Source organism: Aureobasidium namibiae (assembly GCF_000721765.1).
Source record: "Aureobasidium namibiae CBS 147.97 unplaced genomic scaffold scaffold_7, whole genome shotgun sequence".
NCBI lineage: Eukaryota > Fungi > Ascomycota > Dothideomycetes > Dothideales > Saccotheciaceae > Aureobasidium > Aureobasidium namibiae.
In genome coordinates this window covers 491,157-509,565 of record NW_013581202.1, presented here as the reverse complement: position 1 = coordinate 509,565, position 18,409 = coordinate 491,157, and the positions used below count along the sequence as shown (strand labels likewise).

Below are 18,409 nucleotides of genomic sequence, written 5' to 3'. Positions count from 1 at the left end.
GCGTCTCGTTCCTTTCGAGTTTACTCACGCCAACAAAGCTCGACACACGTCGTTACGACACCTCTGGCAGCCTTGCAACAACACATATCGAACCCGCAATCATGCCCGGCAGAAAATCAAACCTTTCGACCGTGACAAATGGCGACGAGGAGTCACCTGCACCCGCTGGTCGTCAAGTACGCGAGGGATCGAGCGTAGAGGTATTGACACGAGAGACTCGGATATTCCGATGGATAATCGCTGATTGTAGAAATCACAGGATCTGTCTCTGCCGCGAACCATGATTTCGAGATTAGCAAAGGGTGTTCTACCGCCCAACACATCAATTCACAAGGACGCTTTGTTGGCACTGAGCAAAAGCTGTACAGTCTTTGTGAACTTTCTCGCTTCCAAGTAAGTCTTGAATTGATGTTTTACGTGCGATTTGTATGCTTTTCAAAAACCACGTTTACCTCATCAACCGCTTTTCTATCTTCGTCGCGTACTGACAGAGTATCCTCTTGTCAGCTCAAATGAATACGCCCAACTCGAAGGCAAAAAGACAATCCAACCTGCAGACGTAATAGCAGCTCTCAAGGAAAACGAATTCGAGCACTTTATCCCACGCCTCGAAGCAGAACTCAAGAGTAATATTGATTTCTCCTATATTGAAGATGATCTCTAACATCGCTTCACAGAATACAACACAGTGCAATGTGACAAACGCAACTCATACCGCCGCAAGATTCGTGAGGAAAAAGCATCAAAAACCGGCGATGATGGCAAAGCCACAGAAAGCGGAGCCGAGAACGGAGACGCAGATGCATCAATGCTGGATGCTACTGAAGTGTCTGCTGTAAATGGCCACTCCAGAATCGATGGCGAGGAACCACCGTCAAAGAAGATGAGAAGGGAGGCTGGCGAAGAAGATGTGTCAGAGGAAGGCGATGATGAGGAGTTCCATGATGCGTTGGAGGGTGAAGATGATGAGGCTGTGGATGACAGTGGAGAGGAGGACAATGATGGTGCTGCGGAAGAGGAAGACAGTGAGGGTGACGAGGTTGATGGAGTTGATGAGGAGGAAGAAAGAATTGGTGATGGCATGAGGGATGAGGCGTTGGACGATGCCAGTGAGGACAGTGATTAGACAAGACATTGACCATAGCATGGGCTGCAATCGGGCGTGAGCAATGACCGTTGAGAGCTATGGGGATACAAGAAGTCGCTGTGCGGAACAAGTTGGCTCACATACGCTGCGTCGATCCCTGACATGTATTCTACTCTTCAACCACCAACCCAGAGTGAGTCATGTAATTGTGATAGCGAATATAGGCAATGCGGCACAAATTCTGTGTCGAAACATACCACAGAAGCAACAATGAAATCGAGATGTTGATTTGAGTCTGGCTAGTCGTACCACCATATGCTGTGTTGAGTGTGTCCCCCGTTGCCATGGCTTTTTTGCCATCCGGCCAATGCTTCCTTCCATCCACCGGAAACCGTGTGGAGCTCCAACGCCGGACGCCATGCTTGTGAAAATGATAAGACGTGATTTCGTCAATGCAGAAAGGTCGAGATGAGCTACTGTGAGGGCTGGTTCATCATGGCGAGTTCGCGATCAGCCATGGCGAATGGGTCGCCGTACTTGTCTAGGGCGTGTTAGCCAAGCTAAGTGTGCAGCACTCATGAAGACGCATACTGCCGATTCTACGATTCTTGTCGACCAGCGAGTCCCAAGCACGGTTGAAGTCGTCCTGAGCCTTTTTGTTCTTCCAAGCATAGCCAGGCGCATCCTCTGGTTGGGTGTACTGATATGTGGCTGTAGCTCTGACGGACACATCGGTAGGAATAGCAGCACCGAGAGGTACACCGCCCTGCGACTCTTGGGACTGATCGATGGAGGATATGGGGCGTTTGCCGTTCATGTTTGCGCCGGAAGCCGAGGGAGCGACGGTGGGCATGTCGACAGGAAGAGGGACGCCCTGTGAGTTGGGAGGCGAGAGGTCGGAGATGGCGATGGAGCGGATCTGAGCGTGAGGAGTGCTCGGCTTGGGGGAAGAATTGCCAGACTGCATGAGACTGTCGCCGTCGGGGTCGAAGGGAGAGTTGGCGTCTGTTGTTGTAGTGAAAGTGGATTAGTCATGTTTCTTGGGTTGTAGGCAGGCAGCCGGCGGCAAGAGCATCAAGGTACCTGTCATGTCGAAAGCTGGGCGGATTGGTGGTTCAGTTGATCAAGTTTTGTGACGAGCAGGCTGGACAAGCAGAGTCACAGTTTCAATTGCTCAGCATGCACATGCAGATGTGAAACAGAAGCGCGAGGGTGGAACTGCCAGTTACAGAGAGGAGCTTGGACATGACGATGCAGCGCGGGGCACAACGGTCAAGCGCGCGTCGGCCCGCCTTCACCGAACATCCGACCATCTGAATTAGTCCACCCTGTCCTGACTTTCCTGGTCGCTTATTCACCCATCACCACACTTCTATGCCGCCGACTCTCGCATCCCCTGCTACCAATACATCGTCTTCCTGTATCCGTGTGATTGATTTCTCCCCTCAACCAACGTCGCATCGTCATACCGACTCGGGTATCCTCTACCATCACCACAATGCCCGACGCATGGGATGACGATTGGGACAAGGTCGCTGATGTACCACTCGATCAACTACACATATGCTCTTTCAACGACTGACCGCATCCAAGACTTCAGCCAAACCTTCAGCGCCCGTCCAGCCCATCGTCAAACTATCTCGCGCAGAACGCAAGGCCCAACACCAAGAGCTGAACAAGCAACTATGGGACGCCGCCGAACAACCCGAACGATCATACTTCCTCGAAGCAAAGGGCGCCGCTCCCACCAATTCCGACTTCAAACCCCAAGTCAAGCTCCTGTCCCGCAGACCTACTCCACAAATCGCAAACCGCATGGCCGGCCTCAATCTGGAAGACGAGGACGACAGTGAGGAGGAGGAGAGAAAGAGACAAGAGGCATCTCTCGCAGAAAGACAACGCAAGGCTGCTGAAGAGCGCAGAGAGAAGGAACGCAAATATGCCGAAGTACGTGAACGCCTGTTTGGTTCTCCGCAGTCATCCAGAGACACTTCTGCCTCTCGCACGTCCTCCACTAGAGGAGACAGAACTTCGCGCAGAGGCAACAGAGGTAGAGGTGGCCGTAACTCTACTCCAAGAGACAGCCAGTCCAATTCTCCTGCCGACCAGTCACCTGCGCGGACCATATACCAACCAACCCAACTCTTCGATCCCAGCTATGAGCAACGACCGCCGAGCATTGCCAGCCCAAGACCTATCGCTTCCAGAGACGAACAGCCTGTTCGCCAACCCAGAGGTCCTGAAGGGCGCGGTGGTTTCGGCTTCGCTCCTCGCGGTGCCAGATCAGGTCCATGAACTTGCTCTTGCTGGTATTAGGAAATTTCAAACAACAACCTAATGGAGCTGCTACGATTGACAAATCTATTCGCTGCTACAATCTGCCACTTGGCACCTCGAGAAAATCGTCTCATGGGTCAATGCCATCCCTACCAAATATGACTGGACTCGAATCAATGGGGCTGCCTTCAAAGATGCCTGTCACGGCTTCATCACCAGCGACGTCAAATACGGCTTCGCTTCTTGAGGTACACAGAAGCTCATGCTATGGAAGCTGGCCAATTCTCGATCGGCTAAATTCGTGGATTGAAAGACAAACTCTTCGGCATACTTTACAAGCTATATGAAGTCAAGACCGGAGGTACCGGTATCGCCAATTTCACCATAATGCGCGAGAACCAGCTTGGGGGATGCTTCAGTGGTGGCCACGAGCAGTGACCCGAAGCCCTCGTGTAGCATGATACTTTTGAGGAGTTCGTCCACATCGATAACGATGGTGCAATCTGGATGCCACCTTGGGTTCAGGTCAATCGCAAATTAGCGAGCGATGCTTGAGAGACCGCACGTTCTGACAACTGTCGACCGAGGCAACAGCCTGTATTGACGCAAGATCAATACATGATACCCCGCACCTTGCCTGTTCTTCGCTCCTAATCACTTGTGTTATATACTCGAAACCTTGTTTTCATTGACGAACTCAACTACTTTATGGCCGTCCAATGCAGATGTTGATTGAGCACCATCACCGAAACCAGTACGAAGTAGACGACGGAAGAATTTCATCGGCCGCGTCTCCTTCATCTTCCCCTACCTTCCAGCCTTGTATCTGCATATTAGAATCAAGCACACTTACCAAGCTTTTTCCAAGCTGCAGATTCAATGAACTTGTTCCACCAATCAAAACCTCAAGACTATGCAGCAGCTCTGGTCAGATGAGCAGTCTTTCGTGCGTACTCAGCCATCCGCCCCTGATCTCCTACTTTTTGAAAGCATGTTTGTACGGGCAAATACTGGGCTACCCCTCATGTATAGACAGCCGAAGACGGTTCATTTGGTGACGCGGCGGATGGCGGTTTCGGTGCCTGGCATTTGTGGAAAAACTTACTGTGCTTAGGTCGTGTTTCATGTAGAAGCCAACGTCTAGACCAGCCTGGTATAAGCGATATCTTGTGTACCCGGGGCAATCCAACTCGTCCTGGCTATCACAGTAGGTCAAAAAAAAGACATAAATAATGATGTCCAGTATGATTCTCCGACAGCAGATCCATCACTCCTCGCTTCATCAACCATGCTCACATACATTCTGGCCTTGTGCCTCAACCTCTGTCTAGCACTGGCCGCTAGCAGAACCTCTGCCCCCAGTGGTGCCCTGGTGGTCAGCAAAGCCCCTTCCAAGGGCCAATACTCCAAGATCCAGGACGCAGTCAACGCCCTGTCCACTTCGTCCACCACCGCCCAATCCATCTTCATCGAAGCCGGCACGTACTCTGAACAAGTTTACATTGCACCCAGAAAGGCTGCGCTTACCGTATATGGCTACTCGACAAACACAGACGACTACAACCAAAACGTTGTCACCATCACTCAGAAGCTGTCACTGAATTCGGTGGCCACTGATGACTTGACCGCTACATTGAGAGCATGGTCCACAAACTTCAAACTCTACAATGTCAATCTTGCCAACACCTATGGCAATGGCGGACAAGCTCTTGCTCTCAGTGCTTCAGCCAGTGTACGAAGACCCTTGCTTGCTTTACTTTGACCTTTTGCTTGAGCTGACACCATATCTCACAGAACCAAGGCTACTACGCCTGCAAATTCCTCGGTTTCCAAGACACAATCCTCGCTCAAACCGGTACCCAGCTCTTTGCAAAATCCTACATCGAGGGCGCTACAGACTTCATCTTTGGCCAACACGGTCTAGCCTGGTTCACTCATTGCGATATTCGCGTGTTGGCGGCGAACCTCGGCTTCATCGTCGCTTCTGGCCGTGCTTCCAATGAAGCTGGCTACTACGTCTTGGATCATTGCTCCATCGCTGCAAAGAGTGGAGCTACTGTGCCAAAGGGTGCTTACTACCTAGGCAGACCTTGGGGTGATTATGCGAGGGTTGCTGTGCAGAGCACCACCATGACCAATGTTATCAATGCGGATGGCTGGCACATCTGGAACACTGGAGATGAGAATACCGATCATGTTACTTTCGGCGAGTACGGCAACACTGGAGATGGCGCTGCGGGCACTAGAAAGTTTGAGACAAAGTTGAGCAAGGCTATTGCTATCACTGATGTTTTAGGAAGTGGATATGCTAGTGCTGCTTATATTGATAAAGCATACCTTTGAGGAGGTATAACATCGTGTAGAGACTTTGTTTTTCGATGAAGCAAATCGCAATGTAGTCAACTTCCTTGTCATGTATGAGAGCAGAGGGAAAGCAAGAAAGCAAGCAAAAAAGAATCAAAACCATGCGTCCATGTCGCCTTCCTCATGCAAATGCATTTCACCGCCCGATGCTGTCGTCTTCATTTTTTTGTCATGTCCATGTCGTTCGTATCGTTCGTGTCTTGACTCGTGTCGGTCAAGACGTTGATGTATGCAAATCGGTTCGTGTGTCAAAGTCGCTGGAGGACGTCTAGTCGTAGCGAGTGCTGCGACGGCGGTACTTGGAGTCGTCGCTGTCATAGTCACGATCATCATAGTATCTGAAAGGATCAGTATCATATCTTAGAGTCTAAGTAAGAAACAGATTCGAACCTTCTGCTACGAGGATCGACGCGATAGTCCTTGCGATCATGACGGTCTGACGAGCCACGGGGAGAGTCACGGAGACCATGGCCGTGAGAAGTGTTCTGAGCCTGAGCAGGTGTGCTGTAAACGTGGGCGTAAGGCACATAGCCAGGGATCGGACCGGAAGTGGATGTAGGAAGGGGACCATTGGCGAAGGAAGTCGTGGCTGGGGTTGCGCCAGGCATATCTCCATTCTGAATGCCAGTCAGCATAGATTCCTGAAGTTTGAACTATATCAACGTACCACAACGGGGCGAGCTGCAGCAGGAGGCTGGACAGCGTAACCGTGTCTGTCGACAGGAGCATAGTCGGCAGGGTTGTAAGATCTGCGGTAGGACGATCTGTCTTCTCCCTGTTGGCGACGTCCATCAAGACTGCGGTGTCTTCTATGATCACGGCGGTCGTACTCTTCGTCGTAGCTGTCGGAATCCTCATCGTCGTCGTAGTGGCGTGCTCTGCGGTGGCTGCCAGAGCGTTTGTGAGAGTGCGAATGGCTGCGCTTGTTCTTGCGAGCACGACGACGCTCCTCACGCTCCTCTTCCTTCAACTCTTCTTCTCTTGCGCGGTAGTAGGGGATCTTCTCCATCCATTTGTCGGGGAACTTCTCTGCCATGTAGGCAATGCTTTGGAGCAGAACGTTAGCCAACGACGGCATCTTGACAATATCCAAGAGTTGTATCCAAATAATGAAGGCAAAGAATGTTCAAAAGGGTGTGGTGAGAGCGCACTGAGAAAGAAAGCGAGGTGTGAGAGAGTGATTCAAGAGCGGTCACTCAGTGAAGCAAGCCGTTTGCGCCGAGCTCGACAAACGACGAGAGGCTCTCGTACAGCACCGAGCTCTGAATCAGACAACTGTGCATTGTCTCATGGCTTCATTGACAAGTCCCGGTGAACGGAAACAATACGAATCCATCGACTTCGACGTATGCACTAGGCCAAACTCGCACCAAGCCAAACTTACACCACATAGCATGCCTCGTACAGTGCACCAGTCATAAACTTGTCCACCATGATTGATTCCAAGCTCTTTTTGCTGACAAACAGAACATGCACTCTGTGAATTGGAACAGAATGGAGGCGTGAAGGACGATGTAGATGTGCTTGAATGATTCGCAAGGATAGAGACAATGGGGGGGGGGGGGGGGGGGGTCGTGTTGGGCGTATGACCCTGTCAACGTTTTGGCGACGGCATTACTCGACGACGGCGAGGTCTATCGGCAAGCCGACACTGGGACGCTCTTCCCACACTAATTTTCAGGGCGTGGTCCCACAGGCCCTAGGAGGTTGCCCATACAGCAAGGGGTCAGTAGGTGGTCCGCTTGGGTCGTGGTGGTGGTCCCCATGGGGGGGGGGGGGGGGGGGGGGGGGGGGGGGGGGGGGCGCAGAATCAAATGTGAGATACAACCGAACGGTAAAAGAAGAGACGGGACAAGGGGAAGAGAGAGATGCAACACACGATTTGAGTCCAAGTCCTGCCATGATGAAAGCAGTTTTGGCAAGAGCGGACGAGTAGGGAAGGCGCGACCAGACAGCTCGCAAGACCAATTTCTTGAAGCCTTCTCGGTTCTCCGAACAAGATGAATAGCTGGTGAACTATCGATGTCCTGAATGTATTTTCCTCTATTGCAAGCAGTTATAATTACTGTCCATTTTTTAGCGACCTAGGAAATGGAAGGCAAAGTCTCAAGCATAAATACTTACATTAGAGAGCTGAGAAAATGCTATAACGATTCTCGAGAAGACGATGGATTCATACAAGACAGATACTAAAAGCTTTTGCAATGAGCGAAGTGTATCAAAGATTAAAAGTGGTACCAAAGATCGGTGAGCAAAAGATGGTGATACGCGAGCCGATGACGTCGGCAGGCATGCACTTTCCAGCCAGCTGTACATATTTTCCCAGCCTCCTTTCTTTCTCTCGAGCTAAAACAGACGGCCTATGTGAGGGTGTGGAACTGCCGGCAAATCTATCACTCTTACAGCTAGTAGCAACAAAGGTTCTTCTTCTGCACATGTTGGACGACGTACGGACGCACTCGAGCCCAATCTTCAGGCCCCATGTCACTCAATTGTAGCGTGACCAACGGGAGCCTGCAGAAGATTGAAGACATGTACAATATTCGCCTCGATGATTACTGCATGCGCAATGACAAGTTCATTTGGGGATGTCGACTGTGGGTGGTATGGAAAAGACAAAGAAAAACAGCAAATCATGGTGCCTCCCCATGCTACGATGGGGTATGCCTATGGTGTTAATCGAGTGGGCCGATCTCCTCTGGCTATCAGCAATTCCTGCTCTTCCTTGCTCGAGGGTGGCTCAGTCGTCGTACCAACCATATGGTGGCTTCCACCGAGCTTCCTTGTCCTACCTGATTCCGATCACGATCTCGGCTGCCACGCCAGACAGATCGCAAGCTTCGCTGATGTATAGCCCGAGAGCCAGCAACTTGTTACCATCAAAGGCGCTTGTACCTTCCAAGGTTACGTCTCTTGGTGATTCTTCTTGTACTGTGATCACTGCTACTCGGTCAGGCATTGACGTGGTTGTGCTCAGCAAAGAGGTTGCGATGAACACTGGTCATGAAGACTGTCATTGCATCGTAGTTTTATGGTTGTCGCCATTACACGTGCGATTAGTGCGATACCTTTCTGAATTTCCACCAGCCCAACAAATCAGGAAGTAGAATTGCTGATCAACCGCATCGCTCGGAACTTGAGTGCGAAGAGGCAGCCTCAACGAAACTCGATGACTAAGGAAGCAACACGACAGGGTGTTGACCTCCTAGTGAGTTTCGCCTTTCTTGCCAACCAGTTTCTTCGCACACCTCACAAAATCAGCGCAGATGTCCTCAATCGGAGCACTGAGTTCTCTTGCAATGATGTGCTGGACATGCTGCTCTTTCGATGTCTCCTCATCAATTTGCAGTGATTTGGTTTTCCTGCCCAGGATACAAGTGTTGCGAGTGGAAGGTATGCGCAATATTTCGGTCTCGACAACAAATCCCATATCATTCGCTAGACCCGAGACATAATCGCATAGAGAAGCATACGCCGACTGTACGTTCTTCGTGCCAGCTGGTTTCTTCAAAGAACCGGTCTCCGCAGCTTGGGACTTGCGCAGCGGATCTGTGTCATCAATACCCTTGGCCGAAATCTCTTGACGTCGTTGGGCAGCAGCTTTTTCCTTCGCAGCCTTCGATATAGGTGCTCGCCATCGAGCGCCAGCCAGATTGTGGCTACAGCATGGTATAGCGATGAATGGAGAATCATTGAGATAGGCGAGAAGTGGAGTCCACGGAGTAAGCTCATCCGCATGATTTGACACAATGAATGTTCCCTTCTTGAATCGGCCGTTGTGGAAGTCTCGATCTCGAAGCAAATCAACCGCTTCCAACTGCTCTACCACATCTGCTACTTCGTCATTGGTCCCACTGAAATCTTGCGGATTCAGTACTTCGGGTACCAGGATGCCTTCTGCAAGTTTGCTCTTAACGTTAGGTGCGAATGTCTCCCATGACTTTCGATGACGCGCATCAAAACCCCAACCTGGGAAGCCTTCCTTGATCAAAATGTTTACAAGAAGACCGTTGCCACAGCCGATGTCCACAAATCCCGGAAACGGAGGTTTCGTGCTATCTTTCTCGAGCTGAACGGCGTTTCCCTTATCATCCGCAAGTTGGGTGCAATCATACATGACCTTCCAGAGCTCGATTAAGAAAGAAGCGATTCCAAGATCCTCAAAGACGTGTTTTGCAGGGTCAGTCACTTCTGCCCAGCCTTCGATCAGGAACTTAGCATATGTGCTCTTGAGTCTGGCGTATGTCTCTTGGAACGTCTTCTGCGGAACGACTAGATCGTGATGGACCCTTTTCTGGTAGCCTGCTTGTTGTCCTCTACTGTGTTTGTGAATCTTGGTGAGCAGCTGTAATGCTGTTCGCTCGAGTCTCGAGTCCAAAGGTATGTCGGGGAACAAAGAGTAATGGACTGCGACGGCCCCCAGCCTGGATGAAGGCGTCCAATAGTGGGAGAAAGCAACTGCGCGGACCCTGGGATGATACCACGGCATAGCTTCTGAGTCTTCCACATGCGGGATGTAGAGGATAAGATTTCTTGTAGTTTCTCCATCTAGGCGCGTGTAGAAATGACACGTCTGCGGAAGATCCTTGTCCAGTTGTCGATTGCGTGGGACAAGTTGCCGTACATATGTCCTCTCCCACTTGAACCCAGGAAGCTCAGCATATCTCGGCCTGTACTCTGGTTTGAGATGCTTCGTAAAGTCGCTGAAGTGCGTGGTTGTGGGTCCCTCGATAATAGTGTGGTCGGCATCGCTATCGTAGAGTATATCCGCTCGGAAGAGATGCGTGGACATAATATTAGGATTTTTGATCAGATTGTGCATAACTCTGAGAAACATTTCGGGTTCGAACGTGCAATCGCTTTCTAGCATCGGCTGCCATTGTCCCTCTACCACATCTGGGCTGAACAGTTGCTGCGAAGGAGTGCGCGGACTGAACGCACCAGGCGAGCCGGTCGTCCCTCCAGTTGAACCTTCGACCATCAGGACGCAATTTTCAGAACGTGTCTCGTGTTCATCAAAAGTGATTGGTGGTCAGAACGCAGGCTTAAAAAAGATGCCGTGTGGCTTGGCATTGATGTCGAGGTCTCGTCAGCAGTCGGCGACCTCTCAGTCGACATGCAATCCGCGTTCAGTAAATACCTGACACGCTGTCACTGCCCGTTCCAGTTGGCACGCTTTCTCCAGCTGATTATGAAAACGCCATTCGTCGTCGCTGACTCTAAACAAGTCTCGGCCATTGACATGATGAGTCCCGCCGCGTGGAGTCACCCCGCGACGTTCATCATTCCTGCTCCATCATACTCACAAACTGCTACAGAATGGTCTTGTGCGAGGTTTTTACCTTCGCTATCTGGTTCTATCGATGCAGCGCTTCAGTCGTTTGTGTGGCCACCCTTGCTGCTTTATAGCATCCAACATGCCTTTCTTGTTGAACACTAGAATTGGAAGAATGTTCGAATCTCGCCGAGAGCGGCCCTGGGGTCCATTCCTATGAGACGATCGGGTAACGGCCATAAAGTTGGTAAAATGCTGCAAGCGAACACAAAGAACAGACACGACGCCCAAGCCGGATGAATCACAAAATGACCTTTCGCGGATCGGCAGGCTTCGACCTGATGACAAAGAGAGGATATGAGCACTTTCTTTCATCTGCTCTGAGTAATCTGACAAAGTGTAGGCAGATATACCGCAGTAGGTGATCACTCTCGTTGAATTGCAATACCTTGGCTACACTCAACATCATAGCGCACATCGTACTACTTTCCTGCTAAGAACACTCCTTGTTCATCTCCTAGCAAAATGTTGTTCCGTTATTTGAGAATCGTGTCCTTGGTAGCCGTTGGACTTCTGGCCTTCGCCGTGGCCATGGACGACTTCAGCATTGCTGACAACACTACTATCGAGAAGAGAGGCATCACGTTGACTCCCGTCATGAATGGGTTAAATTTTCCGGACCCCTGAGTTATACGGATTGGAAACGAGTGGTGGGCATTCTCAACCATGTCCCATGTCAACGGGAAGCGTGTGCATGTTCCGATGGCTCATACGTATGACTTCGGTACCTGGACGAGCTTCGGCGAGAAAGACGCCCTTCCGAACCTCCCCAGCTGGGTGTACCCCGACGCACCTGCTGTGTGGGCACCGGACGTTGTACAACTTGCACCTGGCCGCTTCGTCATGTACTATACTGCTGCTCTGAAATCCAATCCTAGGTTCCATTGTCTGGGAATCGCTTCGGCTTCTACAGTCACTGGTCCATACACCCCTATAGGCCCAGATCCATGGGCTTGCCCTACGGCTCAGGGGGGAGCGATAGATCCAGCCGGCTACTACGATCCGAAAGACAACACACGTTGGGTCGTGTACAAGATCGATGGAAATGCGATTGGCAGGGGAGGCTCTTGCGGGAATACGGTGAAGCCTATAGTCAGTACCCCTATAATGCTTCAGCAGGTATCGGTGGACAATGGCTTCACAAAGATTGGTCTTCCTACGCCGCTGATAGTCAACCATCCTGCTGATGGTCCTTATGTCGAAGCACCATCTCTCACCAAGATGCCCGACGGGACGTATGTTCTTTATTACAGCTCGAACTGCTACGTCACGCCTCTTTATGACGTGTCCTACGCAACATCGAGAAACATCAAGGGACCTTATAAGAAGTTCGGCGGACTTATTCAGACTGGTACATATGGACTTACAGCTCCAGGCGGTCTTGATATGGCTATCAATGGCGATCATGCTGTATTCCATGCCGACTGGAATGGAGGGCGTGCTATGTTCACGGCTTTGATTCGTGGTCAAGGTGCTAACTTGCAGGTGTACGTCAAGAACGACTGAGTCGGAAGATGCATAGGATGTTAGAGGGGACAACAGAGGGGACTAGGACTACGTAGGATATCACACAGTTTAGTCATGGTATGGACGTCGAGTGTCTAGACGCAAAAGTGTGCAATGTTCCCGCAGGGCCCGGGTCCTTGATCGCTCGATCCCCCAAAAGCTGACCAATCGCGGAGTCGGGCAAGCCTCCGAGGACCAACCTCCTTCCATAAGACGTGGACGCCGCATGCCTCAGCAGCGTGCCTGGTGCGACCGAAGACTACTGGCGGGCAGACAGCGTCTAAGCCCGGGTCAGAAGAAGAAGCAAGACGCAGAATTGGGCCGTTCTCTGAAAACATTGCTCGCATGTCTTTCACTCCTTCTCTCCTCTTATCTTTCGGAAGCCACTCCGTCTTTTTCGACTTTCGGACTGAGGATTGCACCTCGAAGCATCCTTGCAGAAGTCGTGGAACATCGTCAGGGTATCTCCTGTGTCTTTGACGCAGCTCATGACATGAACATGGACGGTAGCCATGCTCCCACAGACTCGGCCCCTCCGAGTGACACTGTACGAGGAAGCAGCAAGTCAGAACCGGCGCCAGGATCCCAGCGACTGTCGGATGCAAAGGTCACCAAGCCGAAACGCAGCGTGGTCCACGTGGCGTGCGCGTGTTGTAGGCGACTTCGTATCAAGGTGAGAATGGCTTTCTTCTAGCCAGAGGGCTCCATTAACCGCTGATGGCAGTGTGACGGCATCAGACCGACTTGCCAACCATGCGCCAGAAGATACGAGGACTGCGTGTACGATGTCGAAGCCAACACAACACGATCCAATGCCCTGAAACGCAAAAACGAAGAGCTCGCGCAGGAGAACGCAGAACTCCGAAGGCTGTACGACTTCCTGCTCAACCGTCCACTGGCCGAGGCTGAGGAGATCTTTCGTCGCATTCGCAGCACTCGAGATCCGCTTGAGGTCCTGCGCCATGTCAACACTGCTGAACTGCTCGTATCCCAGACGAATCCATCTATGAACCCCTCTCAGAACCAAGATCGTCAACGCAGTGTATCCACGGTGAACACTCTCTCCGCTTCTGGTTCAACCAAGTACGATCCTGTCCACGACAACCAGTAGAAAGCCTGTCTGAAGGCTGTCGAGTCCTGTGCAATCTCAACCTGCTATCTAGCAAGTCCAGTCAGGACACACATCTTACCCACCCGTACATAAACTCTCACGACGATCCGAAACAGCCCTCCCCAAGGATCACCCACTCGCTCAAGCTCTTTCACCACATCCTCCCCTCATACTTGTGTGGGATTACGCAACCATAACATCGACTCGACTACGTGGCCGTGAGGTTGAATCCAGAAAGAGAAGGAGTTGATAGAAAGCAAATACTGTTGGCATCGGACTGTCTAGGGTGCGTGAGGGCTTCGAGACTGTTGAAGCATAACTCTATCCGCTGGTCAGAAGATACCAGCGAGAGGTCCATTCGAGGGAGTGACATGTACATTTATAAGAGGTTGGTCCCAGACAAGATTCGTCTTGGCTGCTACGCGGCAACAGGGCACGCTCACGCATGCGCCACCAACCATTGTGCCCTGACGTAGCCAGCGGACCTTATTTCATCTTTCTATCTCCTCGGACCATGCATCGCTTCAAATACATTTATATGATACAACAGCAAGAGAGATGATACGGTCTTTTATGAATCTACCTGCCGTTCATTTGGGCTGCCGTCAGACATGAGACAAACTGCCGAGCAAAAGGACTTTGACCAATCTAACCGCCTGCCGGTGCGACCATAACTTCCTGCACCTTTTGAGGAGAAATGTCAACTCCCAACAGCCACCCGAAGCCCAAGAAGGTGTCGAGGATTGCCTTCTTGCTGCCGCTCAGGAACGGCAGGAAAGCAAAATGTGCGTGAGGCAGTCCTGGCCAAATGTCGAGTTTTGTCTTTACACCATTCTCGCTCAACACCTGCTCGTAAATCAAACCATCGTCGCGAAGGGGATCCAATCCATCTACTTGGATGTAAGTTGGCGGCAATCCTTTGTGAGGATTCTTGCTGTTGAACGGCGAATAGAGCGGTGAGCTCTCGTTCGGTTCCAGATGGCCTCCAATAGCATCTATGGCGTCCTTGTCGAGAATAGGCGCTTCAGCGTTTTGTTCGTGTGAGAACCAGACGTCCTTGTACTTGTCTGGTACCAGATCTTTGTTAGGGAAGACGAGGGGGACACAGAGCCAAAGACCCGTAAGAGGGTGTGCCAGGCTCTTGTCTTCCAGAGTCTTCTGCGCAATGACTGCACTTAGGTTACCTGGTTCGCGTCAGATCAGAGAGTTGCAAGGACTGGAAGAGGGATACAAACCTCCTGCACTGATGCCTCCAAGTATGAAACCCTTCGAAGGATCCGCACACAGAGACTCTGCATTCTTCGCAATCCACAACAGAGTGTCTTCGGTGTCATTTGGCGCAGTAGGGAACTTGTGCTCAGGTGCCAGTCTGTACGCAATCGTCACGACGACTGCGTCAAAGGCTCTAGCCAGGCCCCGGCCGTAGGGAGTCAATTGCTGGTTATTACCGACCACAAAGCCGCCACCATATACTAGGACGAGCAAAGGTCCTCCAGACTTGCCTGCTGGTCTGTGGATCTTGATCTGGCTCTCGAAACCATCTCTCATGGTAATGTTCTTGAACTCTTCTTCGACGTGTGGAGCTGGGGAACCCAATGCCTTGAGTCTCTGGGCCTCCATATCCTCACGCATCGCGCGGAATTGCTTGATGTCGGCCCAGTTACCCTTAGGGAGGGTGTTGTTCTTAAGGAACTGTATGTGTTTAGTATAACAATCAATGTGGAAGAGCTTCCAATGCCTACTTGTGCGAGCTCCGGGTCCAGCTCCGAGAGCCTTGCAACTTCTTCCTTGGTCTTCATCGTAGCGGTAGAGCAGCGCAGTGGTATTAAAAGTCAATGGGTTGACAGTCTCCGAAGACTGTCAACGATGAGGTAGCCATGTTCCTTACTCTTATAGTCTGCACTAGCGAGTTGACCTCGGCCCCGAGTCAAGCTTTGTGACCCCTCGTCCGGGTGAGTTTAGCCTCGAACTACCGGTCTGCGTTCCTCCCGAGCTCCGGCATGTCATCATTTGTATACGCCTGCCGCCGTTACTACTGTCCAAACACTACTGTATGAGGTCGTCGACTTGTTCACCAAACCAGATCAGGATGAGTCGAGTCCTTGGTCAAAATGTAGAAGTAACTCGCTACGTAACAGGGCATACATGAACTTCCGGCAACTAGAGATTTCGATTACATTGTAGTCATCTCTCTCAGATCCTATACCATTCATATAATCAACTATACTGCTTTATCAGATCAGCAAAGTCTCCATCACCACCCTCCGCCTTCTTGACAAAAGTTTCCCAGTTCTCCTTGATCCACTCGGCGTCCTGCCCAGCAGGAGGTATATTCAGCCCAGCTTCCATGCCAGCAACTATCGCTCCGTAGAACATGACAAGACGAAGCTCTGTGTCAGGCACGATTCTCGTCCACACGTCCTCTAGCGCTTTGCTCACGGCATCGTAGTCGGATTGTGTGCGTGATGGGCCATGTCTCACATAGGCAAATATGCGGTTGCTTTTGTGCTGCATGGACGTCACCAGACGTATCTGGGTCATCGAGAATTGGTTCAGCTTACCTGTTTCCCTGCCACATAGGTTCGCTGATTTGAAATGTCTGTTATGCGGACATTGACAAAGAGTCTGGGAGTTGAGAATTGCTGGCTGTGGATTTGGGTGATTGCCTCGGCCAACTGATCTTTCTGGTCGTCGGTCAATTTGCTGACGTGTTCGACTTCGTAAGCAGGCATGATCGATGTTACTCTGTATCTTTGATTCTCGATTTGTTGGTGAGGTTGGAATCTGGTTATGGTTCCGAGTCGGTGTTATATCTTGGAGATGCTCCAGTCGAGCGGAGCGGGGTAAGGATCGTAAGGTTATACAATGTAACGTTCGTTGACTCAACTATAGCACGTGTTGTTGTACACCTTTAAGTGATGATGATGATGATGATGATCCCAGGAAGGCTTTTTGCAAGATGGTGCAGTATCGAAGAGATCAAGATCAGCCTCGAGTCGTTGCTCTGGGTGTAGGAGCGTGGATGTTTGCAACGCTTGTTAGCAACATCGATGTCCAAATCTCTGATCATTCTACCAAGCAAGCACTTCTCAATCTAGACTACACATCGACAACCATGTTTCCCACGCTCGCCCTCCGGAACTTTGCTTGCCGAATTACGCTTTTCACGCGTTCGAACTGCAAGCTATGCTCAGATGCGAAGGGAGTCTTGTCTAATGTCTGGGACAAGCGACCCTTCGAGTACGATGAGATCAACGTCATGGAGCATTCCGATCAGAAGTGGAAGAACATGTACGAATTCGATACACCTGTGGTCAGTGATTTCTGCGTTATATCTCCTATCATGTTGCTGACAGTGTTGTTAGATCCATGTAGACAAAGCAAAAGAGTCCGGCCAGTTCAGCACTACCAGCGAGGCCAGAAAACTCATGCATAGATTCAAGGAGCATGAGGTTGAGAAACTGATGGACGAAGCCATGCTGGATGCGCCATCCCCATCCTCCTCTGCCTAACCTTGTTTTCTTATCATGTAGATCTGTACCTTGCCGTCGGTCCAGGAGGGAAAGAGCTAATCACCTTGACAACGTGCGGGGCAATCGGGCTCTCCACTTTACCTCAGATCCAGATATCATCCTTTCTAACTACAATCCGAAATTTCGAGTCAACAAACGTTGTCCAAAGAGAGGAATTGCGAAGCAGAATATCGTAGTCGATCAGCCATACACATTATACTCACAAATCAAGCTCATCGCCTCAATCCTTCGGCAGCCTAATCGGATTCATCATCTACCTATACCACCTACTTCCACCAACCCCAATCTGACAATAATGCAAGCAGCCAACCACCTTCACAAAACACTGCATAGTAATTCCCTTGCTTTGGGTGCCTGGCAGATGCTCCCAGGATCCAACCTCTCACGCATCCTAGCTCGTACGAACCCAACCTGGATCTGCGTTGACACGGAACATGGCAACATCAGTGACACCGCTATGCACGAGTCCGTTGCTGCCATAGCATCTTGTGGTGTTTCTCCCATCGTGCGCACGGTCTCGAACGAGGGCTGGATGATCAAGCGTGCTCTAGATGCTGGTGCCCATGGCATTGTGATTCCTCAACTCAACAACGCAGAGGAAGCAAGAGGTGTGGTGAGAGCGGCAAAGTTCCCACCGCAGGGCGTTAGAGGCTTCGGGAGTCCATTTGCTATGGAGAGATTTGTGCCCAAGAATGGCAAACCCGTTTCCGCATCCGACTATTTGCAACAAGCAAACGAGGCACTGGTTACTATCATCCAGATCGAGACTCAACAAGCATTGGACAATGTAGACGAAATTGCTGCAGTTCCTGGTGTTGATGTGCTCTTCGTGGGCCCTTACGATCTAGGAAACAGCATCGGCTATCCCATTCTTGCCGATGGTATGCACGAGGAACTCAAAGCTGCTATCGAGAAGATCCTCATTGCGGCAAAGAAGGCTGGCAAACACTCAGGAATCTACTGTACAGACGGCGATCAAGCAAGACACTACGCAGACCGAGGCTTCACTATGATCAGTGCCATGACGGACTCGCTGGCTCTGGGCCAAGGTGTGAGTACTGCTCTGGGCAGAGCACAGGGGTCATGGGGTCATACGGCATTGCAGGGTGTCAAGCAGGGTGCGAGCAGAATCGTTTCTTCGAACTCGCCATACTGATCTCTCGGCGTGAGCATGATGGTCTGTCCAGAATTCATGG

General features: G+C 51.0%; 12 protein-coding genes across 12 annotated transcripts; 7 read left to right on the top strand and 5 right to left on the bottom strand.

Moving 5' to 3' along the window:
• Nucleotides 1-259: 259 nt before the first annotated feature.
• On the top strand, nucleotides 260-664 carry M436DRAFT_45283 (histone-fold-containing protein; the record flags this gene model as incomplete). Its single annotated transcript, XM_013572552.1, has 2 exons — nucleotides 260-393; nucleotides 508-664. Coding segments are annotated over 2 exons (291 nt in total), but the record flags the coding sequence as incomplete, so codon positions are not given.
• An 896-nt stretch (nucleotides 665-1,560) lies between these two features.
• On the bottom strand, nucleotides 1,561-2,177 carry M436DRAFT_63207 (uncharacterized protein; the record flags this gene model as incomplete). The annotated part of the gene is made up of 3 exons (XM_013572665.1): nucleotides 1,561-1,628; nucleotides 1,679-2,092; nucleotides 2,171-2,177. The coding sequence occupies 3 exons, from the start codon at nucleotides 2,175-2,177 to the stop codon at nucleotides 1,561-1,563; spliced, it is 489 nt and encodes a 162-aa protein (XP_013428119.1).
• Nucleotides 2,178-2,585: 408 nt separating this feature from the next.
• Nucleotides 2,586-3,382, top strand: M436DRAFT_44817 (uncharacterized protein; the record flags this gene model as incomplete). Its single annotated transcript, XM_013572467.1, has 2 exons — nucleotides 2,586-2,627; nucleotides 2,681-3,382. The coding sequence occupies 2 exons, from the start codon at nucleotides 2,586-2,588 to the stop codon at nucleotides 3,380-3,382; spliced, it is 744 nt and encodes a 247-aa protein (XP_013427921.1).
• Nucleotides 3,383-4,652: 1,270 nt separating this feature from the next.
• Nucleotides 4,653-5,707, top strand: M436DRAFT_72252 (carbohydrate esterase family 8 protein; the record flags this gene model as incomplete). The annotated part of the gene is made up of 2 exons (XM_013572746.1): nucleotides 4,653-5,096; nucleotides 5,159-5,707. 2 exons carry the CDS (start codon nucleotides 4,653-4,655, stop codon nucleotides 5,705-5,707), a joined length of 993 nt encoding a protein of 330 aa, XP_013428200.1.
• A 289-nt stretch (nucleotides 5,708-5,996) lies between these two features.
• On the bottom strand, nucleotides 5,997-8,687 carry M436DRAFT_63204 (uncharacterized protein; the record flags this gene model as incomplete). Its single annotated transcript, XM_013572664.1, has 9 exons — nucleotides 5,997-6,066; nucleotides 6,119-6,345; nucleotides 6,396-6,806; nucleotides 7,113-7,251; nucleotides 7,608-7,744; nucleotides 7,853-7,917; nucleotides 7,967-8,118; nucleotides 8,180-8,242; nucleotides 8,521-8,687. The coding sequence occupies 9 exons, from the start codon at nucleotides 8,685-8,687 to the stop codon at nucleotides 5,997-5,999; spliced, it is 1,431 nt and encodes a 476-aa protein (XP_013428118.1).
• Nucleotides 8,688-9,089: 402 nt separating this feature from the next.
• On the bottom strand, nucleotides 9,090-10,607 carry M436DRAFT_15984 (DUF1613-domain-containing protein; the record flags this gene model as incomplete). Its single annotated transcript, XM_013572386.1, has 3 exons — nucleotides 9,090-9,226; nucleotides 9,314-9,548; nucleotides 9,606-10,607. Coding segments are annotated over 3 exons (1,374 nt in total), but the record flags the coding sequence as incomplete, so codon positions are not given.
• A 1,083-nt stretch (nucleotides 10,608-11,690) lies between these two features.
• M436DRAFT_9855 (glycoside hydrolase family 43 protein) lies at nucleotides 11,691-12,485 on the top strand (the record flags this gene model as incomplete). Its single annotated transcript, XM_013572371.1, has 1 exon — nucleotides 11,691-12,485. A coding segment is annotated over one exon (795 nt), but the record flags the coding sequence as incomplete, so codon positions are not given.
• Nucleotides 12,486-13,068: 583 nt separating this feature from the next.
• M436DRAFT_81267 (uncharacterized protein) lies at nucleotides 13,069-13,680 on the top strand (the record flags this gene model as incomplete). The annotated part of the gene is made up of 2 exons (XM_013572827.1): nucleotides 13,069-13,242; nucleotides 13,294-13,680. The coding sequence occupies 2 exons, from the start codon at nucleotides 13,069-13,071 to the stop codon at nucleotides 13,678-13,680; spliced, it is 561 nt and encodes a 186-aa protein (XP_013428281.1).
• Nucleotides 13,681-14,328: 648 nt separating this feature from the next.
• M436DRAFT_45661 (uncharacterized protein) lies at nucleotides 14,329-15,228 on the bottom strand (the record flags this gene model as incomplete). Its single annotated transcript, XM_013572620.1, has 2 exons — nucleotides 14,329-14,864; nucleotides 14,916-15,228. 2 exons carry the CDS (start codon nucleotides 15,226-15,228, stop codon nucleotides 14,329-14,331), a joined length of 849 nt encoding a protein of 282 aa, XP_013428074.1.
• Nucleotides 15,229-15,897: 669 nt separating this feature from the next.
• On the bottom strand, nucleotides 15,898-16,412 carry M436DRAFT_81265 (uncharacterized protein; the record flags this gene model as incomplete). The annotated part of the gene is made up of 2 exons (XM_013572826.1): nucleotides 15,898-16,188; nucleotides 16,242-16,412. The coding sequence occupies 2 exons, from the start codon at nucleotides 16,410-16,412 to the stop codon at nucleotides 15,898-15,900; spliced, it is 462 nt and encodes a 153-aa protein (XP_013428280.1).
• A 383-nt stretch (nucleotides 16,413-16,795) lies between these two features.
• M436DRAFT_44904 (uncharacterized protein) lies at nucleotides 16,796-17,192 on the top strand (the record flags this gene model as incomplete). Its single annotated transcript, XM_013572483.1, has 2 exons — nucleotides 16,796-16,993; nucleotides 17,046-17,192. The coding sequence occupies 2 exons, from the start codon at nucleotides 16,796-16,798 to the stop codon at nucleotides 17,190-17,192; spliced, it is 345 nt and encodes a 114-aa protein (XP_013427937.1).
• Nucleotides 17,193-17,508: 316 nt separating this feature from the next.
• Nucleotides 17,509-18,369, top strand: M436DRAFT_63198 (Phosphoenolpyruvate/pyruvate domain-containing protein; the record flags this gene model as incomplete). Its single annotated transcript, XM_013572663.1, has 1 exon — nucleotides 17,509-18,369. The coding sequence occupies one exon, from the start codon at nucleotides 17,509-17,511 to the stop codon at nucleotides 18,367-18,369; it is 861 nt and encodes a 286-aa protein (XP_013428117.1).
• Nucleotides 18,370-18,409: the final 40 nt, after the last annotated feature.